The following is a 15,140-nucleotide window of genomic DNA, read 5'->3' as shown; positions in this document are numbered from 1 at the left end:
CTAATGAAATTCACATGCACTCAAGATATGTGTATAAAGATGTCTGTCATTCACTACAGCATTGTTTGTAGTGAAAAAAATGAATAAATGTCAATAAGGGAGGATTTATGAGAAGTATTATCACCCATACAATACTATGCGGCCATTAAAATACCATAATACTATGCAGCCATTAAAAATAAATCTTTATAAACTGACATGGAAAGATATCCAAAACACATTAAGTGAACAAAAGCAAGACACAGAATAACACATACATAGCATAATCCTGTTTTAAAAATATAAATATACACATATATTTATATAGAGGTATGAAAAACAGACTATGAATTCATGCTGTAACCTGTTAGCAGTGATTACCTCTGGGCCAGGAAGTAGTGGAGGTAGAAGCAGGGTAAACAGGACACTTTCCCATCTTACACCAGATACATACATAGGGTTCTTTTGTAATCACATATCCATGGACTACTTATGTATTTCTAACAAGTGGTAGTAGCAAAACAACCATATTATTATTTGTCCCATTCCTATGTATTAGACCAATCTAATACATTTGGAAATAACTTGCTTTCAAAGCTAATTCTTTTGTTCCTGGAGGACCTTGAGAGAGCCTACAGTTGTGGTCACCGGGCTGTCAGCCATCAATAGAGGAGCACTGTGGAGGATAATAAGTCACTTGGTCTGTCTCCAGGCTCGCCTCTTGAAAATATTTGCATATATTCTCATATCCCAGCTTACTGGCAGTAGCAATAACGTCTTCCCAGAGCACTTTGGTAAGGTAAATAAATTCTGGTGCTGCACATCAAATCACATCCATATCAAAGTGTAGATGTGGCTGTCAAGATGCATGTTTAGATCAAAATTAGTAATCACACGGTGGGTGACTGGCTTTTAGAACAGTTTGCATTTGGATTCCAAAGTAAGAACCTACACCCCACTAAATCACCATATAGAGCTTTTCTTCTCTTTCTTCTTCCCTCCTCTCACACTGTGCTAGCCCTTTCTAAACTAATTTTTCTATTTTCTTTAAAGGTGGAGGAAAGGGTAAACCTGATGATGAGTTATTTGGAATCATTAGTCAATCAGAACAAAAAGCATTATCAGTATATTTATGAAGAAAAATCCAACTACATGTATACATTTTGGTGTGCATTTTATTTTTCACTGGAATCATATCCATATGAAGGGAAATTGTGAAAGTATCCATTACTCTTTCAAAAGTTTGGCCTTTGCCTTGCTGTGTCAAAGGAAAGCAAAACTAAGCCAATAATGACGGAGAGGTCCCTGTTTCTATATGCACACTGACAGGAGAGGAGCTGCCTAGGAAATGCTTTTTGATTGATGAACACAGGAGGGTCCACACACACATTAAATACAATGGAAACACATCAGCACACACAAGGCATTAGCCTGGTCCTCTGGCATCCACTGGCATGCATCTTTCCAACGTATCATTTATTCAATGGTATCAGCACTATGTCTCATTATGCCTTTTATCAGCAAATACCTTTTTATTCCAGAATGGAAAACAAACTAGGAATTAAATACATCCAATATTGATGCTTTATTTCCATAAGTCACCAATAAGAGAATGAATTTAATTTTAATACATTTATTTTTGTGTGATTCTTAATAAAACACTTTCAAAACATTCTGTACATTTCAAGCCACTCAGAACCACATTACATTTCTACAAATGTGATTTGTTGGGATGAGGCGCCAATATGTCTCTGTACAAAGATGTACAATATGTACAATCACTGTAAGTGCAAGCTGTGCAAAGCAGAGTCTAGAACACTAATTCATGCCAAGGCTTAGAAAAACATTTCAACACATAAGACTAAAGCTTGAAACAGCATTGTGGTTTTTACCCTGGGCAAATGATTATTTTATAAACAAGTATATGTATATGTCATATAGAAAGAATAGTTTGACTCCTCAGCTCAGTCAGCACCATGCAGCTGACTGGATACATTACAGCGCTGCTCTCCTAGGCCTCTTTCTTCAAGGTGCCATTTTGCCATAATCAATAGTTGTCTCATCACTGAGCTGCTGCCACTGCTGCCTTTGGCTGAACCACAGCAACACCAGGAGACTTAAATTTGGGGAGATAAAGGCCAAATTTGTTTTCGATGCCCGCAAACGTAGCAGTGGCAAGTCTGTATCCACCGATGTGATCAGGGTTGGCAGGAGGAAGGTCTGCAATGCGTGACTTAGGTGTTGGTTCTGAACCAGAGGGTTTGCTGTTGACAGAAAAAAAGCCAATGGTTAGTATGGTCAAGACCGATGAGGATGGCTTACAGCTAGACATTTTCAGTCGGACCAATGTGCCAAAAAGAAGAGTGTTTGTCTCAACCATTTCCATGGCGCTTCTGCTGTGTGATTAGAAATCACAGTCATGATTTATAGCTGCTTTGACAGCAATTTATCTACATATTTGATTTACAAGATATATAGCCTTATTTCCAATGCTTATATACATATATAAGCAGATCCAGAGGAAAAAAAGTCACAAGAAAAGACACTCAAATGTGAAGACTCTCTGGGAAGAAGGATTATGGATGGTTTTTTTCTTTTTGTAAAGATGGGGTCTTGCTATGTTGCCCAAGCTGTTTTCAAACCTCTGGTCTAAGCGATCCTTCTGCCTTGGCCTCCCAGAGCACTGGGATTACAGGTATGAGCCACCACACCCAGCCTGGTTTTTTTCTTTTATGCTTTATGGTTTTCCAAATTTTCTGCATTAAGCATATATAAAAGTAATTTTTTTAATTATATATTTTGTTTTTGACATTACTTTAAAAGTTAATTTTTTACATAGCAGACTCATAAAGATGATCAATTAAATTATTTAAAGAGAAACAGATTTAGTTCTTTTACAGAAGATAAAAGCATAGAAAAGCCTGAACCTTCACATTTCTACAATGGAATTGTAAGACGGCTGTTCTCACTTTTTTTGCATAGGTCCCTCCACTTGGTTCAACAGCTGATTCCCTACATGGCCTTCCAGCACAGAGGAGTTCACAGATTTATGGTGTGAGGACTCAGGAATGGTACTTGGTCTTCTGCTGAAAAGCTAATAATTGTTTGCTTTGGCTACAACTTCCCCACCCAGAAAATTCAACTAGTAATTCCTCTTCTCAGTGCAAGCTTCAAGTGATAAGCTTTTAGAAGCACAATTTCTGACCTACATCTCATTAGTGATTATATCCATGTGTATAACCTCTGTTCAAATTTATTGTTTTTTCCAGTAAATAAGCTCCAAGACCATCGATCTACACCTAACTAATAATAAATTGCAAAAGGGGTTGGGACTTTGAAAAAAAATTCACAAAACTGTTACTGGTATACATTTATATTACTTCTATGAAAGGGCCACATAATAAAATCCACATAGTAAGAACTCTATGAAGTTCAGTATTTGGTGACTCCTGGCTAGGCACGGTAGCTCACACCTGTAATCCCTGCACTTTGGGAGGCCAAGGCCGGTGGAGTTCAAGACCAGCCTGGGCAACACAGTGAGACCCCATCTCTATAAAAAAAAAATACAAAAATTACATGGGTATGGTGGTGTGCCTCTGTGATCCCAGCTACTCAGGAGTCTGAAGTGGGAGGATCGCTTGAGCCAGGGAGGTTGAGGCTACGGTCAGCCAAGATCATGCCATTGTACTCCAGCCTGGGCAACAGAGGATACACTGTCTTTTTAAAAAAAAAAAAAAAAAAAAAAAAAAAAAAAAAAAAAAAAACTGCTGCTTCCCTAAAATCCCCCAAACAGCTGCTTAATATTATATACAATATCACTCTGTCACAGTTTTACTCACTTAACACAAATGCTTAAGCTCACTGTTTTAAATGCATTCGTCTTAAAGTTTCTGTCTTATCAGTTTTCTAAGAGTTCCGAAAATGCCTTTGTAGACAGAACAAACATTTGTTTTGTTTTAGTGATTTCTTTGTAAAGGAGTTAAGCAGCTGACTTACAGGCCTCCAAAATCAATGTAAAACCACCGCTGGAGAAGTTCATAGGTGACCAAGGTAACACCAAACTGGGGAGAGGATCGAAACACTCGAGCTGAAAAAGAGAAGCAGGAGCAGGGGAGACTTACAACCAGGACAAATGTGGTAAAGACAGCCAGTGAGTCACAGGGGAGGACGCTAGAGCCAGCCAGCCATTCCATATGGCCCCAGCCCCTGCCTACCTGCAGTTCCTTTCCAAAATGCTGAGGGCCCTTCTTCCCGGAGAATCTTCCTGAAACAGTCGATGACACCACTGTATGTCGTCTGGCCAGCGCGGGCAGCCACTTGCAGTCTTGTCTTGATGACATCAGCAGGGGTCACCAGAGATGCAGCTGGCACACCTTTCAGGAGAAAGCCACATTGAATTTACCCAGCGTACCTTATAAAAGATAGGAATACTGCTAACATCTACTATGGAGTCTGCAACTTCAATCACTTGAGTGGAACTCAAAACTCTTTAAATAGATGTCTGGGCACTAATGAGGAAAGCACATAGAAGAAGCCTGTTAGCTGTTTCAGTGCGATCAGGGGAAAATTATTGTTTTTTTTTTCTGAATTAAAAAGAATCACTCTTCATTGCATGATCCCAAATAACTGTGAGAGGGGGAAAAAATAGCAATATTAATAAGACAATTCCCAAATGTTCCCTTTCAGTTTCAATTATTTTACCTCATTTTTTTCTTAAATGATACAAGTATTTTTATGTATAAGAAAAAAGGATAACGTCATTTTAGTGAGTCGCTAAATGTATCTGACACCAAACTACTGTTTTTTGCTGATTCTTGTCCACTGTAGTGCGGGAGGTGTATATCAATACTCATAACCACTCACTTGTTTGAAGGGCTGACTTGAGAGTTGACTGTGACTCCTTTCAGACATGCTTACATGACAAAAGTCATTACAACTGGAGCGAGAGGCAGCCAGGCAGCCAGTCAAAGAACAATAAGGGAGCTGGTCACGGAAAGGCCCCTGTGCCTGAGCTCCCTGGGGTCATGTTGAGATTGATCAGCAGCAGGACACAGAAGATGGATTTCACAACCACACCTTTTACTTATAAAACAAAACAGGGAGCAAAGGAGCAACATAATCTTCCCCAGGAGGAAGAAATTCAATTTGGCCCAAGTATCACTGTGCCATCACTAGGGAGATGGAGCTGACAGCCTTGTAGGGGGTTCTGTTAGAAGGATACAAATACCTCCCCTTGGCATGGCCTTGCACCCTATTCAGATGAAACCAGGTAAACTGCCTCCCTTTGGAGGCAGACTTCTGAATGTTCTCAGTGTCTGCTGGCAAAAGTTTACTGGTAAAAATCAGAAAAAAAATCATCTCATTCTGAAAACTGACATCAAATGTCTGTGGGGAAGAAGTTGATGCTGACTGTTCCATGGAAATAGTTACTTGGTTCAGTCGGAAAACATCTGTCCACAATTAGACTCTTCTTCTCTGGCTATTTTTTACTGTTGATTGTAAAGCACAAGGAAAAACCTGGAAGGCAAATGCTGCCCCATTTAAAAGTAGGAGACTGGACCAGAAGTGATGGCTTATGCTTGTAATCCCAGCACTTTGGGAGGCCAAGGTGGGTGGATCACCTGAGGTCAGGAGTTCGAGACCAGCCTGGCCAACATGGCGAAACCCCGTCTCTACTAAAAATACAAAAATTAGCCAGGCATGGTGCTGTACCCTGTAGTCCCAGCTACCTGGGAGGCTGGGGCAGGAGAATCACTTGAACCTTGGAGGCAGAAGTTGCAGTGAGCCAAAATTGCACCACTGCACTCCAGCCTGGATGACAGAGTGAGACTCCGTCTCAAAAAAAAAAAAAAAAAAAAAAAAAGTGGGAGACTGGTAAGTACAAGAAAGGGGTTGCTACAAAAAACTTACTGTCAAGACTCAGCAGGTAACTTTACTGGCATTTAAACACAAAACTGACTGAAATTACAATTGCTAGAGGACAAAGGACTTGCTGGGCCCCAAATAAGGTCCATAAGGTCCCTGGGACTGTTTCTTAATGAACACAAGTCATCCGCTGTCATCACAGACAAGAACAACAAGGTGGTCCATCCCAACACTCTCAGGCCCAAGGGCTCCTGCCGCACACCAAGCACAGCACACTCTAGGAGCTGCTCAGGCTGCCCTGATGTTTAGCAAGAGCCGACAGAGAAGGATGAGCCCAGCAAGGAAGAGCCATGCAGTGAACATAAGCCTGGCTGGTCAGAGCCACACTGAGCTCTGTCATGGTTCATTACTGGTTGTATAGAGAGCAAACATGCACCCCTTCCTTCCTTTGTCTTTTTGGAGTGTTGGTGCAGCCAAGAATACCTGTTTCTGTCCTATTCCAAGTCAGCTCCTTCCTAACTCAAGAGTCAGGCTGTACCTGTGAGGTCAGAAGGAAGCATCTTAATACCTCCCTGCCCTCGCGAGACTCCTCTTTCAAATGGAATCTCTTCTGTGCCTAATTTGGCATCTTAGATGAGATGAAGGTTTTCATTCATGTCATTGACAATTTTTGAGCTCCTATCATTACACTGGCCACATAGGAAAGGCAAGGATGTACAGAATGAAACTTGTCGTCAAGAAGCTATTAGCCTAATACAGAGAATAACTTATGCAAATAACCATTAATAAAAGACAAAGTGGGTTTTTTGTTTTTGTTTTGAGACAAGCTCTCACTCTGTCACCCGGGCTGGAGTACAGTGAGGCTCACCACAGCCTTGACCTCTCAGGCTCAGGTGATCCTCCCACCTCAGCCTCCTGGGTAGCTGGGACTACAGGCATGCACCACCACACCTGGCTAATGACAAAGTGTTAAGGGTCAGAAAAGATATAAAAATTGAGTTCAAGGTGGTTTGCTGAGGGGTACTCCTTACTTTGGTCTAATGAGGTCAATGGTAAGAAGGCGGTACAACTTCCTGACAAAAGCTCAATTTTGGGCCAAATCATGTAGATTCCAATATACAGAGAGAAAAAGTAAGAGCATGCTAAATCTGTGCAGAGCATGAGATACAGCAAAGCCAGTGACTTGAGGAAAAACTTTTCCACCTTAATGCTTAGCTTGGCTGCACTCAAGGTTTCAGGGGCACAGGAGACTAAGAAACATGTTAATGATGAAAGCCCAATTTAGATGGGCAGATCTAATTTGGCTCTGAGTTGCTAAGCTGCATTAAGCTGTTTATCCACATTATGCAAATGTAATTAACTCTCATCAGAATTACAGCACATCCCACAAAGGAGAAAAAGTGATCACATTTTAACTAAGTCAGGTACAAACAATAATCCTTCCAGAAATAAAGAGGGAAAGCACATAGACATTCTGTACTTTTTAAATAATGGGAGAATTCTTTCAGTTAAAAAAAAAAATTATAGTTACCTGCCATGGCTCCAGCTGCAAGAAGATTTAAACCTCCCACGTGTCCGTTTTCATCAGCCAGAAGCAGTTTGCAATGAGCATAAACAGGAAAATAGATTGCAGAGAAGGGAATGTCTCGGAGGAAACACGCTTTGGCACCCTGTCACACAGTGAGGAAATTGTGCAAAACAGTGTGTAAACTGAGTGTGAATGGCCAAATGGGATCCAGGTGACATTTGTCAGTGACAAGCCTGAGGTGTCCCTCAAACAGCATTAGAATTGATGTGCAAGGGAAATGGGGGATGAGGGAGATGAGTGGGGAATAGGGAATAGGGAAATCCGCATATTTCAAAGTCTGTGAAAGCATGGTGAATCCTGCAGTCCCAAAGTTAACAACTGGGTAATGATAGTATTCAGAAAGCTAAGAACTTGCTGGCATTTCTTATAGAGATTCAGGGTTTTTAAAATTAATTAATCTCTCACTATGGTAAAAACACATGAGAGCTACCCTCTTAAATTTTTACACCAGCTGAGAATCCCTGAAGTGCCAGGTAAAAAGCTATAGGCAGTGGTAAAGGAAAGTAACTACTCTAGAGCAGGAAGAAAAGAAACCCAAATCTTCTCTCCTCATCCCCCATGTCCTAAGTAGCAAACAAAGTATTTTTTAGCAGCAGGTTTCCACAGGAGTAGAAAATCACCCAGGGACAGCTTGTCCCAATGACTGAGGTCCCAAAGAACACGACCCTCAGCTTTTTCAGAAGCCCACATCATTCTACTGCCCAGGACTTTACCTAGCTAGGCAAATACTCCACCTTAGTGCTTGTTTTTTTAATGACTCTGTTTTATTCTTTTTAATTGTTGTTTTCTGAGACAGGATCTCACTGTGTTGCCCAGCCTGGAGTGCAGTGGCACAATCACAGCTCGCTGTAGCCTTGACCTTCTGGGCTCAAGCGATCCTCCCACCTGAGCCTCCTGAGTAGCTGGGACTTCAGGTGTGCACCACTGTGGTGATTAATTTTTTTTTTTTTTAAGTAGAGACCAGGTCTTGCTATGTTGCCCTGCTGGTCTTGAATTCCTGGGCTCAAGCAATCTACCTGCTTCAGCCTCCCAAAGTGCTGGGAGTGCAAGTATGAGCCAGTACTCCCAGCCTTGGATTTTCATTTTTAAAGACAAACTCAAACATTTAAAAAAAAAAAAAAAAAGACTCACTAAAAGACAATACAGAGAGAAGCAATATTAATAAATTCATCTCTCAAAGGGAATTCAAAAAGGATGGAAATTGAGAGTGGGGAGGAGGAAGCAAAAACTCTCTTGAGACAGGCATCATTGTTTATTGGTACCCAGACAGCCCTGTAGCTGTGTGATTCCAATCTAGAGAATTTGTTTTTGTTTTTTAAATGGAGTCTCACTCTGTCACCCAGGCTGGAGTGCAGTGCCGCAATCTCAGCTCACTGCAACCTCCGCCTCCTGGATTCAAGCGATTCTCCTGCCTTGGCCTCCCAATTAGCTGGGATTACAGGTGTCTACCACCATGCCTGGCTGATTTTTTGTCTTTTTGGTAGAGACGGGTTTTCACCATGTTAGCCAGGATAGTCTCAATCTCCTGACCTCATGATTCACCCACCTTGGCCTCCCAAAGTGCTGGGATTACAGAGAATTTCTAATTTCTAAGTTGCAGTTACAGAAACAAATTTACACATTTCTGCAATGATAGATCTATATCAGATGTTGTGGAATCACAGTTGCCTATAGTGGCTAAATTTACGTATTCCCCTTATACCAGGCAAAGGAATGGAAAGAAATACTCTTCCTTGTTTAAGAAAAATAATAGCTTCTGCTCCATTACATCTGATCTGTAATGATAGGAATAAGTATACCCGCAGGGAAGGAATCTGTTGACTGGCATTTTGTTAAAGTACAGCACTCTGTTGTTGTTGGTTTTTTGTTTTGTTTTTTTTTTTAATGGAATTCATTATTGACAAATCCTACCACTTAACTTCTTAAAGACCTGAATCCTACCAAACTCTACTACTGTTTTACTGTGGTCAAATCATTGAGACAAAGAAAAGCTCCCACTGGGAAGATAACAATAGACATAACTCAGACTGAAAATAAACATAAGACTATTTTGAAGTCCTAAAGCAGCCCAAAGAACGCACCAAGGAAACTTCCCAAGCCTCCCAGCAAACGAAAGGTTGTGAGCCTGAGGCCAGCAGGTCTGTGGTGCTGGCCTCCCTGCTGGCGGTTTCATAAAAGCCTGAAGATGACAACAGGAGAGGCTGCATGTGTATCCCACTGACTTTCATACAAGCATCATGATTCTTTTCTTTTTGTTTGATTTTCTACTCCACAGACTACTCTGCTGGACAAGATTGCTTTTCAACTTGGAGCGGAGAAGTCTGGTTTCCACATTCTTTCTCATTTTTATTGAATACATTACAACCTCTCCACTGAGATAACCCAAGGAAACCTACCCACCTTATACAGACCAAAAATTCCCAAGTCCCGGAGCACATTCAGGGCGCTGACTCTGGGTCCCGTGGTGATCTCTCCAGCTACTTGCAGACGAATCTTCACTATCTCCAATGGGTTGGTAAAAATGACCTGAGAGCCTCCAGCCTATAGGCAAGGGAGAAGAGAAAGGCAGATTCCACATCAGAGCCAGACTGGCAGCGTAAAAAAGGAAAATCCAGAAAAGCCTCTACATCTTACCATCTTGAAAAGGAGGTGAAACCGCCTTCCTCATGGGGGAATGACAGTCTGATGCTTAGGCTGACCCTGGAGAAGTTGAGAGGGATGGTCCCAAACTCTGTCTCAGGTCAATCTACCTCTGGGTTTGCTTCTAATTGAAATGTCAAGATTGTTTCTCAGACCAGTCTTTCCAGGATCACTCCAGCCACATTCAAAATAACAAAACTAATAAACCCATTTGGAAAAAAAAAGTAAAGCCAGATGTGGCAGCAGGGTACTCAATGAAAGAAAAAGAGACAGTAGAATACTGTCATTTTTTACAAGCCAGAGCTAAAATTCAGAGCTACGATTATTTTTCCTCTTTGTTGCAAGCATTCTTGGCAGCATACCCACTTGCTTCTGCTTCCTTAAATTGTAGAGCAATTAAAACTACTTTGGCCCCACAGAGGTGCCTTAAGTCAGAAGGGGAAAAGTCCTCCAGCTCAAATTCTAAAGTATATTATCCTAAGCAAAACTCTGATACATGTACATGGCTACACCCACACAAAAGGGAAGAATTTAGAAAGATAAATTTCAGTATCATTTCAAGACAAAACCAGAAAAGCTCTTCAAGTAAAAGCTGGGAAATGGAACATCTAGTTACCATGAGTACAACACCCTCAAGATCAAAGCCACATTCCAAATTCTTGCAGTGAGTGACAGAGATTTGAATTTGGATAATGAGAGTATATTTGCATCTGAAATCTGTTAACTAGTAGAGGAAAAAAGAAAACATTTAACAAAACATCTACCAACTTCTTTTTTTGGTTTCTGTAAGAAAGAAAAAATATGTGTGACCATGGATATATAAAAATAAATAAAATAAATATATATCTCCTTTCATGAAATGAAAAATCCCATTTGTAAATCTTCAACAGTAGCTGTTTACATTATGTAATCATAACCATATTCATATAATAGTCCTAATTATATTCATATCATCAAATCATTTTACATAATCACAACTAAACTCAAAGCATATCACATGTGAAATATGAAATCTGGAGTACTATAATTCCACAGGTATAGAAAGATTACAAACAATACCTAAAAACTCACATGCAGCTTTCAATAGCACTTCAGTGCTCAACCTTTGCCCACATTCCTGCTCATTTATCTAAAACCCAAAGCCCTCCTAGACCCACTTCTAAGGGGCAGCAACATGGCTTAGTCTATTTTCCTAATGCCTTGGGACTATAAATCCCCCAACTACCCCTATTCCAATCCTGACTCCTTAACTCGTTTCAATATTCACAATTGCCAGCACTGATCTAAATTCCTCTTCTCTTCAAGGACAGCTTACTGTCCTGAATAAACCAGGAACTTAATCCCCTTTTTGTCCTTTGAGCAGGGAGGTGCAGCAATTTGCTGTCTCTCTTTCTTGGTTTCCTGTAACTCCTCAATTTGACACAATCCAGACCACTGGCACACAGGTCCCCCAATGATGTACTGACCCAATTTTTATGTTGATTTGCCTGCATTTCTCTCTCTTTTAATCTGTTGCACTGCAGGCAGAAGGAAGCATTTTAATGTTTCAATCTAAGCAAACAATACTTTCAAAAGGATTGCTGGGTGAAAAATTATGTTAAAATGATAATCCAAGTAATTGCTCCTGTAGCTAGTATTAAAGACCAAACCAATTTAAAAAGTTTACTACTTCCCTGAAATCACTTGTTTAAATAATGGTTGCAAAGACTATCTTTTGGAAAATGGGCTTTATGTTCTAACTAAAGCAGATTAAAAAAGAATAGAACCGCAAATTTTTATTCTAATTCCCCCAAATTTGCCACTACCAGACAGTGTCAGCCCCTGGGTGCCAAGTGTTAAATGTGGACATTATGTTTAAATAAATACAAAGGTCTTTCACATTTGTAATCATTAGTAAATTATAACATCCTGCTGGGCAGGAGTACTCCAATCCATGTCCCCAATACCCCACAGCTGCCTCCTCCCCTTCCTTCTTTCATGCACCCGTTTAGAAATAATTGCCAGTTGATTGAGATTTATACTCCTTTAACAATGCTTCAAAATTTTTGAAGTATACAAGTAACAGGCTTTCTACTGAAACTCTACAAAAATGGTATAATAAAGAGAAATAATTGACTACGTTTTGTTTGCTTGAGGAAGGGTCTCACTCTGTCACCAAGGCTGAAGTGCAGTAGCAGGATAAGCTCACTGCAGCCTCAACCTCCCCGGGTTCAGGTGATCCTCCCACCTCAGCTTCCCAAGTAGCTGGGACTGCAAGCGTGCACCACCATACCTGGCTAATTTTTGTATTTTTTGTAGAGATGGAGGTCTTACCATGTTGCCCAGGCTGATCTCAAACACCTAGGCTCCAGCGATTCATTCGCCTTGACCTCCCAAAGTGCTGAGATTACAGGTGTGAGCCACCACGCCCGGCTGGGACTACATTTTAAAAATACATACACCTTAATTGTTATATGCTTTGAAGATTGGTTACCTAGCACACATACTAAATCCCAACAATGCACAGGACATAACCACAAATCTCAATTGATGTGCATTTATAAACACATATAATCTGTCAAGTTAGAATGCAAACAATCAAACAATGACACTATAACAAGGCACATATCTGTAAGTTTGCTTCATGCCTATGTTTGAGGGAGGAAAGCTCCTGGCAATATATCATTTGTATACGCTTTAAAAATTAAAATTCAAGCCAAGTGTAATGACACATGCCTGTAATCCCAGCTGCTCAAGACACTGAGCAGGAGGATTACTTGATCACGGGGGTTCAAGGCCAGCCTGGGCAATGGAGCAAGACCTTACCTCTTAAAAAAATTTTTTTTGGTAATTGCCATACATTTTTAAAACCTCATGATAGGCCTAGGAACATGAAGGCAAATACTTTCAAGAAACACTGAATAATTTTAGCAAAGATAAAGACTTCAAAAACCACAGTTACTTTTGTAGCAACCTAATAATTTGTCTAAAACTTTGGATGTTTATGATACTCAAAGGGAAACATACATGGCAAATATGCACTGTTCTTCTTGAAACTCTGAGGTGAATCACACTCTCTCATATTAAACTGGGGATGGGGAAGAGGGAGTAAAATCTGAGATCAGTTCAATGATACTGGTAAGAAATCAAGCAACACAAAATGAGGGAATATGATGTTTAAACTCTTGAACTGGGTGTTTTCTCTCAGAGAAATATCATATTTATTCTATTCTAAGACTCTATTGATTATAAATGATATCATTAATTTAAAAACGGCTTTCCGGGAATGGATCCAAGATGGCCGTTTAGGAACAGCTCAGGATTGCAGCTCCCAGTGAAAGCGCAGAGGGTGAGTGGACGCCGCGTTTTTATTGCCCACAGACTAGGAAATTCCCGGGCAGAGGTGCTCCACGCTCGCCAGCGCGGCTGTTGTGGCCAGCGCTGCTGTGCCGACCGGCGCCGACCAGCGCCGCTGCTCTGCCCCGTGCGGCTGCTTTGTCGGCACCCCGGAGCCGCGGTTCTCCGTACAAAATACACCGGTCCGGGTGCCCTTTTGGCTGGCGATTGGAGCCACGGGAAGTCGCCCATATGCTGGTTCAAAAAGGGGACTGAGCAGAGAACCAGGACAGTAGATTCCAGGGCAAACAAAAAAAGAAACAAAAGCGCCACAAACCTCAGTGCCGCTGTTTAAGCCAGCGCAGTGAGTGGCTGCAGGGGAAAACAAACAGACCCCGGCGCCTCTTCAACAGGCGACTGGAACACCAACTTAAAAAAGGCTCTGAGGCAGGGAGCCAGGCGATCAGGCTCGGCTGGCCCCACCCCCATAAAAGAACAGCAACCAGAAACTCTGGATTGAGAATTTCACAGCGAGCGCAGCTGAACCCGGGACAGCCCAGCTCTGTGGGGGAGGGGCGTCCGCCATTACCGAGGCAGCCCGCCGTTGCTGAGGCAGCCCGCCGTTGCCAAGGCAACACGCCACAGCAGAGACTCCGCCCCAACAGAGGCGGGCCACCATCGCCAAAGCAGTTCTAACTACACCCATATAAACAGGACTGCAGGGAAGTTCACTCCGCAGCGGGGTGCAGCCCACAGCAGCTCAGCAAAGCTGCTATAGGCCGACAGTGACTAGGCTGCCTCCTTGCTGGGCTGGGCAGGTCTGAAGGAAAAAAAGAAAAAAAAAAAAAAGAAGGCAGCAGCATAACGGAAACTCATAAATAAAGCCCTAAATCCCTGGGACAGAGCACCTGGGAACAAAAAGCAGTTTATGAGTTCTGCTGCAGCAGACCTAAAAGTACCTGCCCAGCAGCTCTGAATGAACAACAACAGAGCTCACAGCTCACCATTTGAGCTCCTATAAAGAAAAGACCGTCTCCTCAAGCAGCTCCCTGACCCCTATATATCCAAAAAGACACCTCATAGAGGAGAGATCAGATTGACACTAGGCGGGTATCCTTCTGGGACAAAGATAGAAGAAGAAGAAAACTGGTAACAACCCTTGCTGTTCAACAGCTGCTGCAGGTGAACCCCAGGCAAGCAGGGCCTGGAGTGAACCTCAGCAGACCTACAGCAGAGGGGCCAGACTGTCAGAAGGAAAACCAAGAAGCAGAAATAACCTCATCATCAACAAACAGAACGTCAATCTGAAAGATTTGAGACCCAATCTGAAAGCCAGCAACTACAAAGTCGACAGGTGGATAAATCCTTAAGGATGGGAAGAAACCGGCGCAAAAAGGATGAAAACACCCGAAACCAGAACACCTCTCCTCCTAAAAGGGATCACAACTCCTCGCCAGCAAGGGAACAAGGTTGGAGGGAGAATGAGTGTGATGAAATGACAGAATCAGAATTCAGAAGGTGGGTAGTAAGAAACATCTGTGAACTTAAAGAACATGTTCTAACCAAATGCAAAGAAACTAAGAACCTTGAAAAAAGATTTGACGAAATGCTAACAAGAATGGACAAAATAGAAAGGAATATAAGTGAATTGATGGAGCTGAAAACTGCAACACGAGAACTTCGTGAAGCATGCACAAGTATCAACAGCCAACTTGACCAAGCAGAAGAAAGGATATCAGAGGTCGAAGATCAA

At 41.7% G+C, this 15,140-nt stretch overlaps 1 protein-coding gene across 4 annotated transcripts in view; it reads right to left on the bottom strand.

The window, feature by feature from the left end:
• Window positions 1–1,136: 1,136 nt before the first annotated feature.
• The window catches only part of SLC25A12 (solute carrier family 25 member 12), a 237,288-nt gene continuing 223,284 nt past the window's right edge, over window positions 1,137–15,140 (bottom strand). For all 4 annotated transcript variants that reach the window (XM_032292951.1, XM_032292952.1, XM_032292954.1 and 1 more), the window contains 5 exons: window positions 9,833–9,973; window positions 7,376–7,514; window positions 4,194–4,352; window positions 3,976–4,066; window positions 1,137–2,243 (listed from right to left, as the gene is read on the bottom strand). In XM_032292951.1, the coding sequence (XP_032148842.1) occupies window positions 2,042–2,243; window positions 3,976–4,066; window positions 4,194–4,352; window positions 7,376–7,514; window positions 9,833–9,973 (732 nt within the window). In that variant the 3' untranslated portion in view covers window positions 1,137–2,041. The remainder of the gene's footprint in view (window positions 2,244–3,975; window positions 4,067–4,193; window positions 4,353–7,375; window positions 7,515–9,832; window positions 9,974–15,140) is intronic.

This window comes from Sapajus apella, unplaced genomic scaffold (genome assembly GCF_009761245.1).
Source record: "Sapajus apella isolate SASKATOON/1434 unplaced genomic scaffold, GSC_monkey_1.0 scaffold28, whole genome shotgun sequence".
Classification (NCBI taxonomy): domain Eukaryota; kingdom Metazoa; phylum Chordata; class Mammalia; order Primates; family Cebidae; genus Sapajus; species Sapajus apella.
The sequence above is the reverse complement of the archived record's forward strand: the minus strand, read 5'-3'. Positions and strand labels throughout refer to the sequence as shown.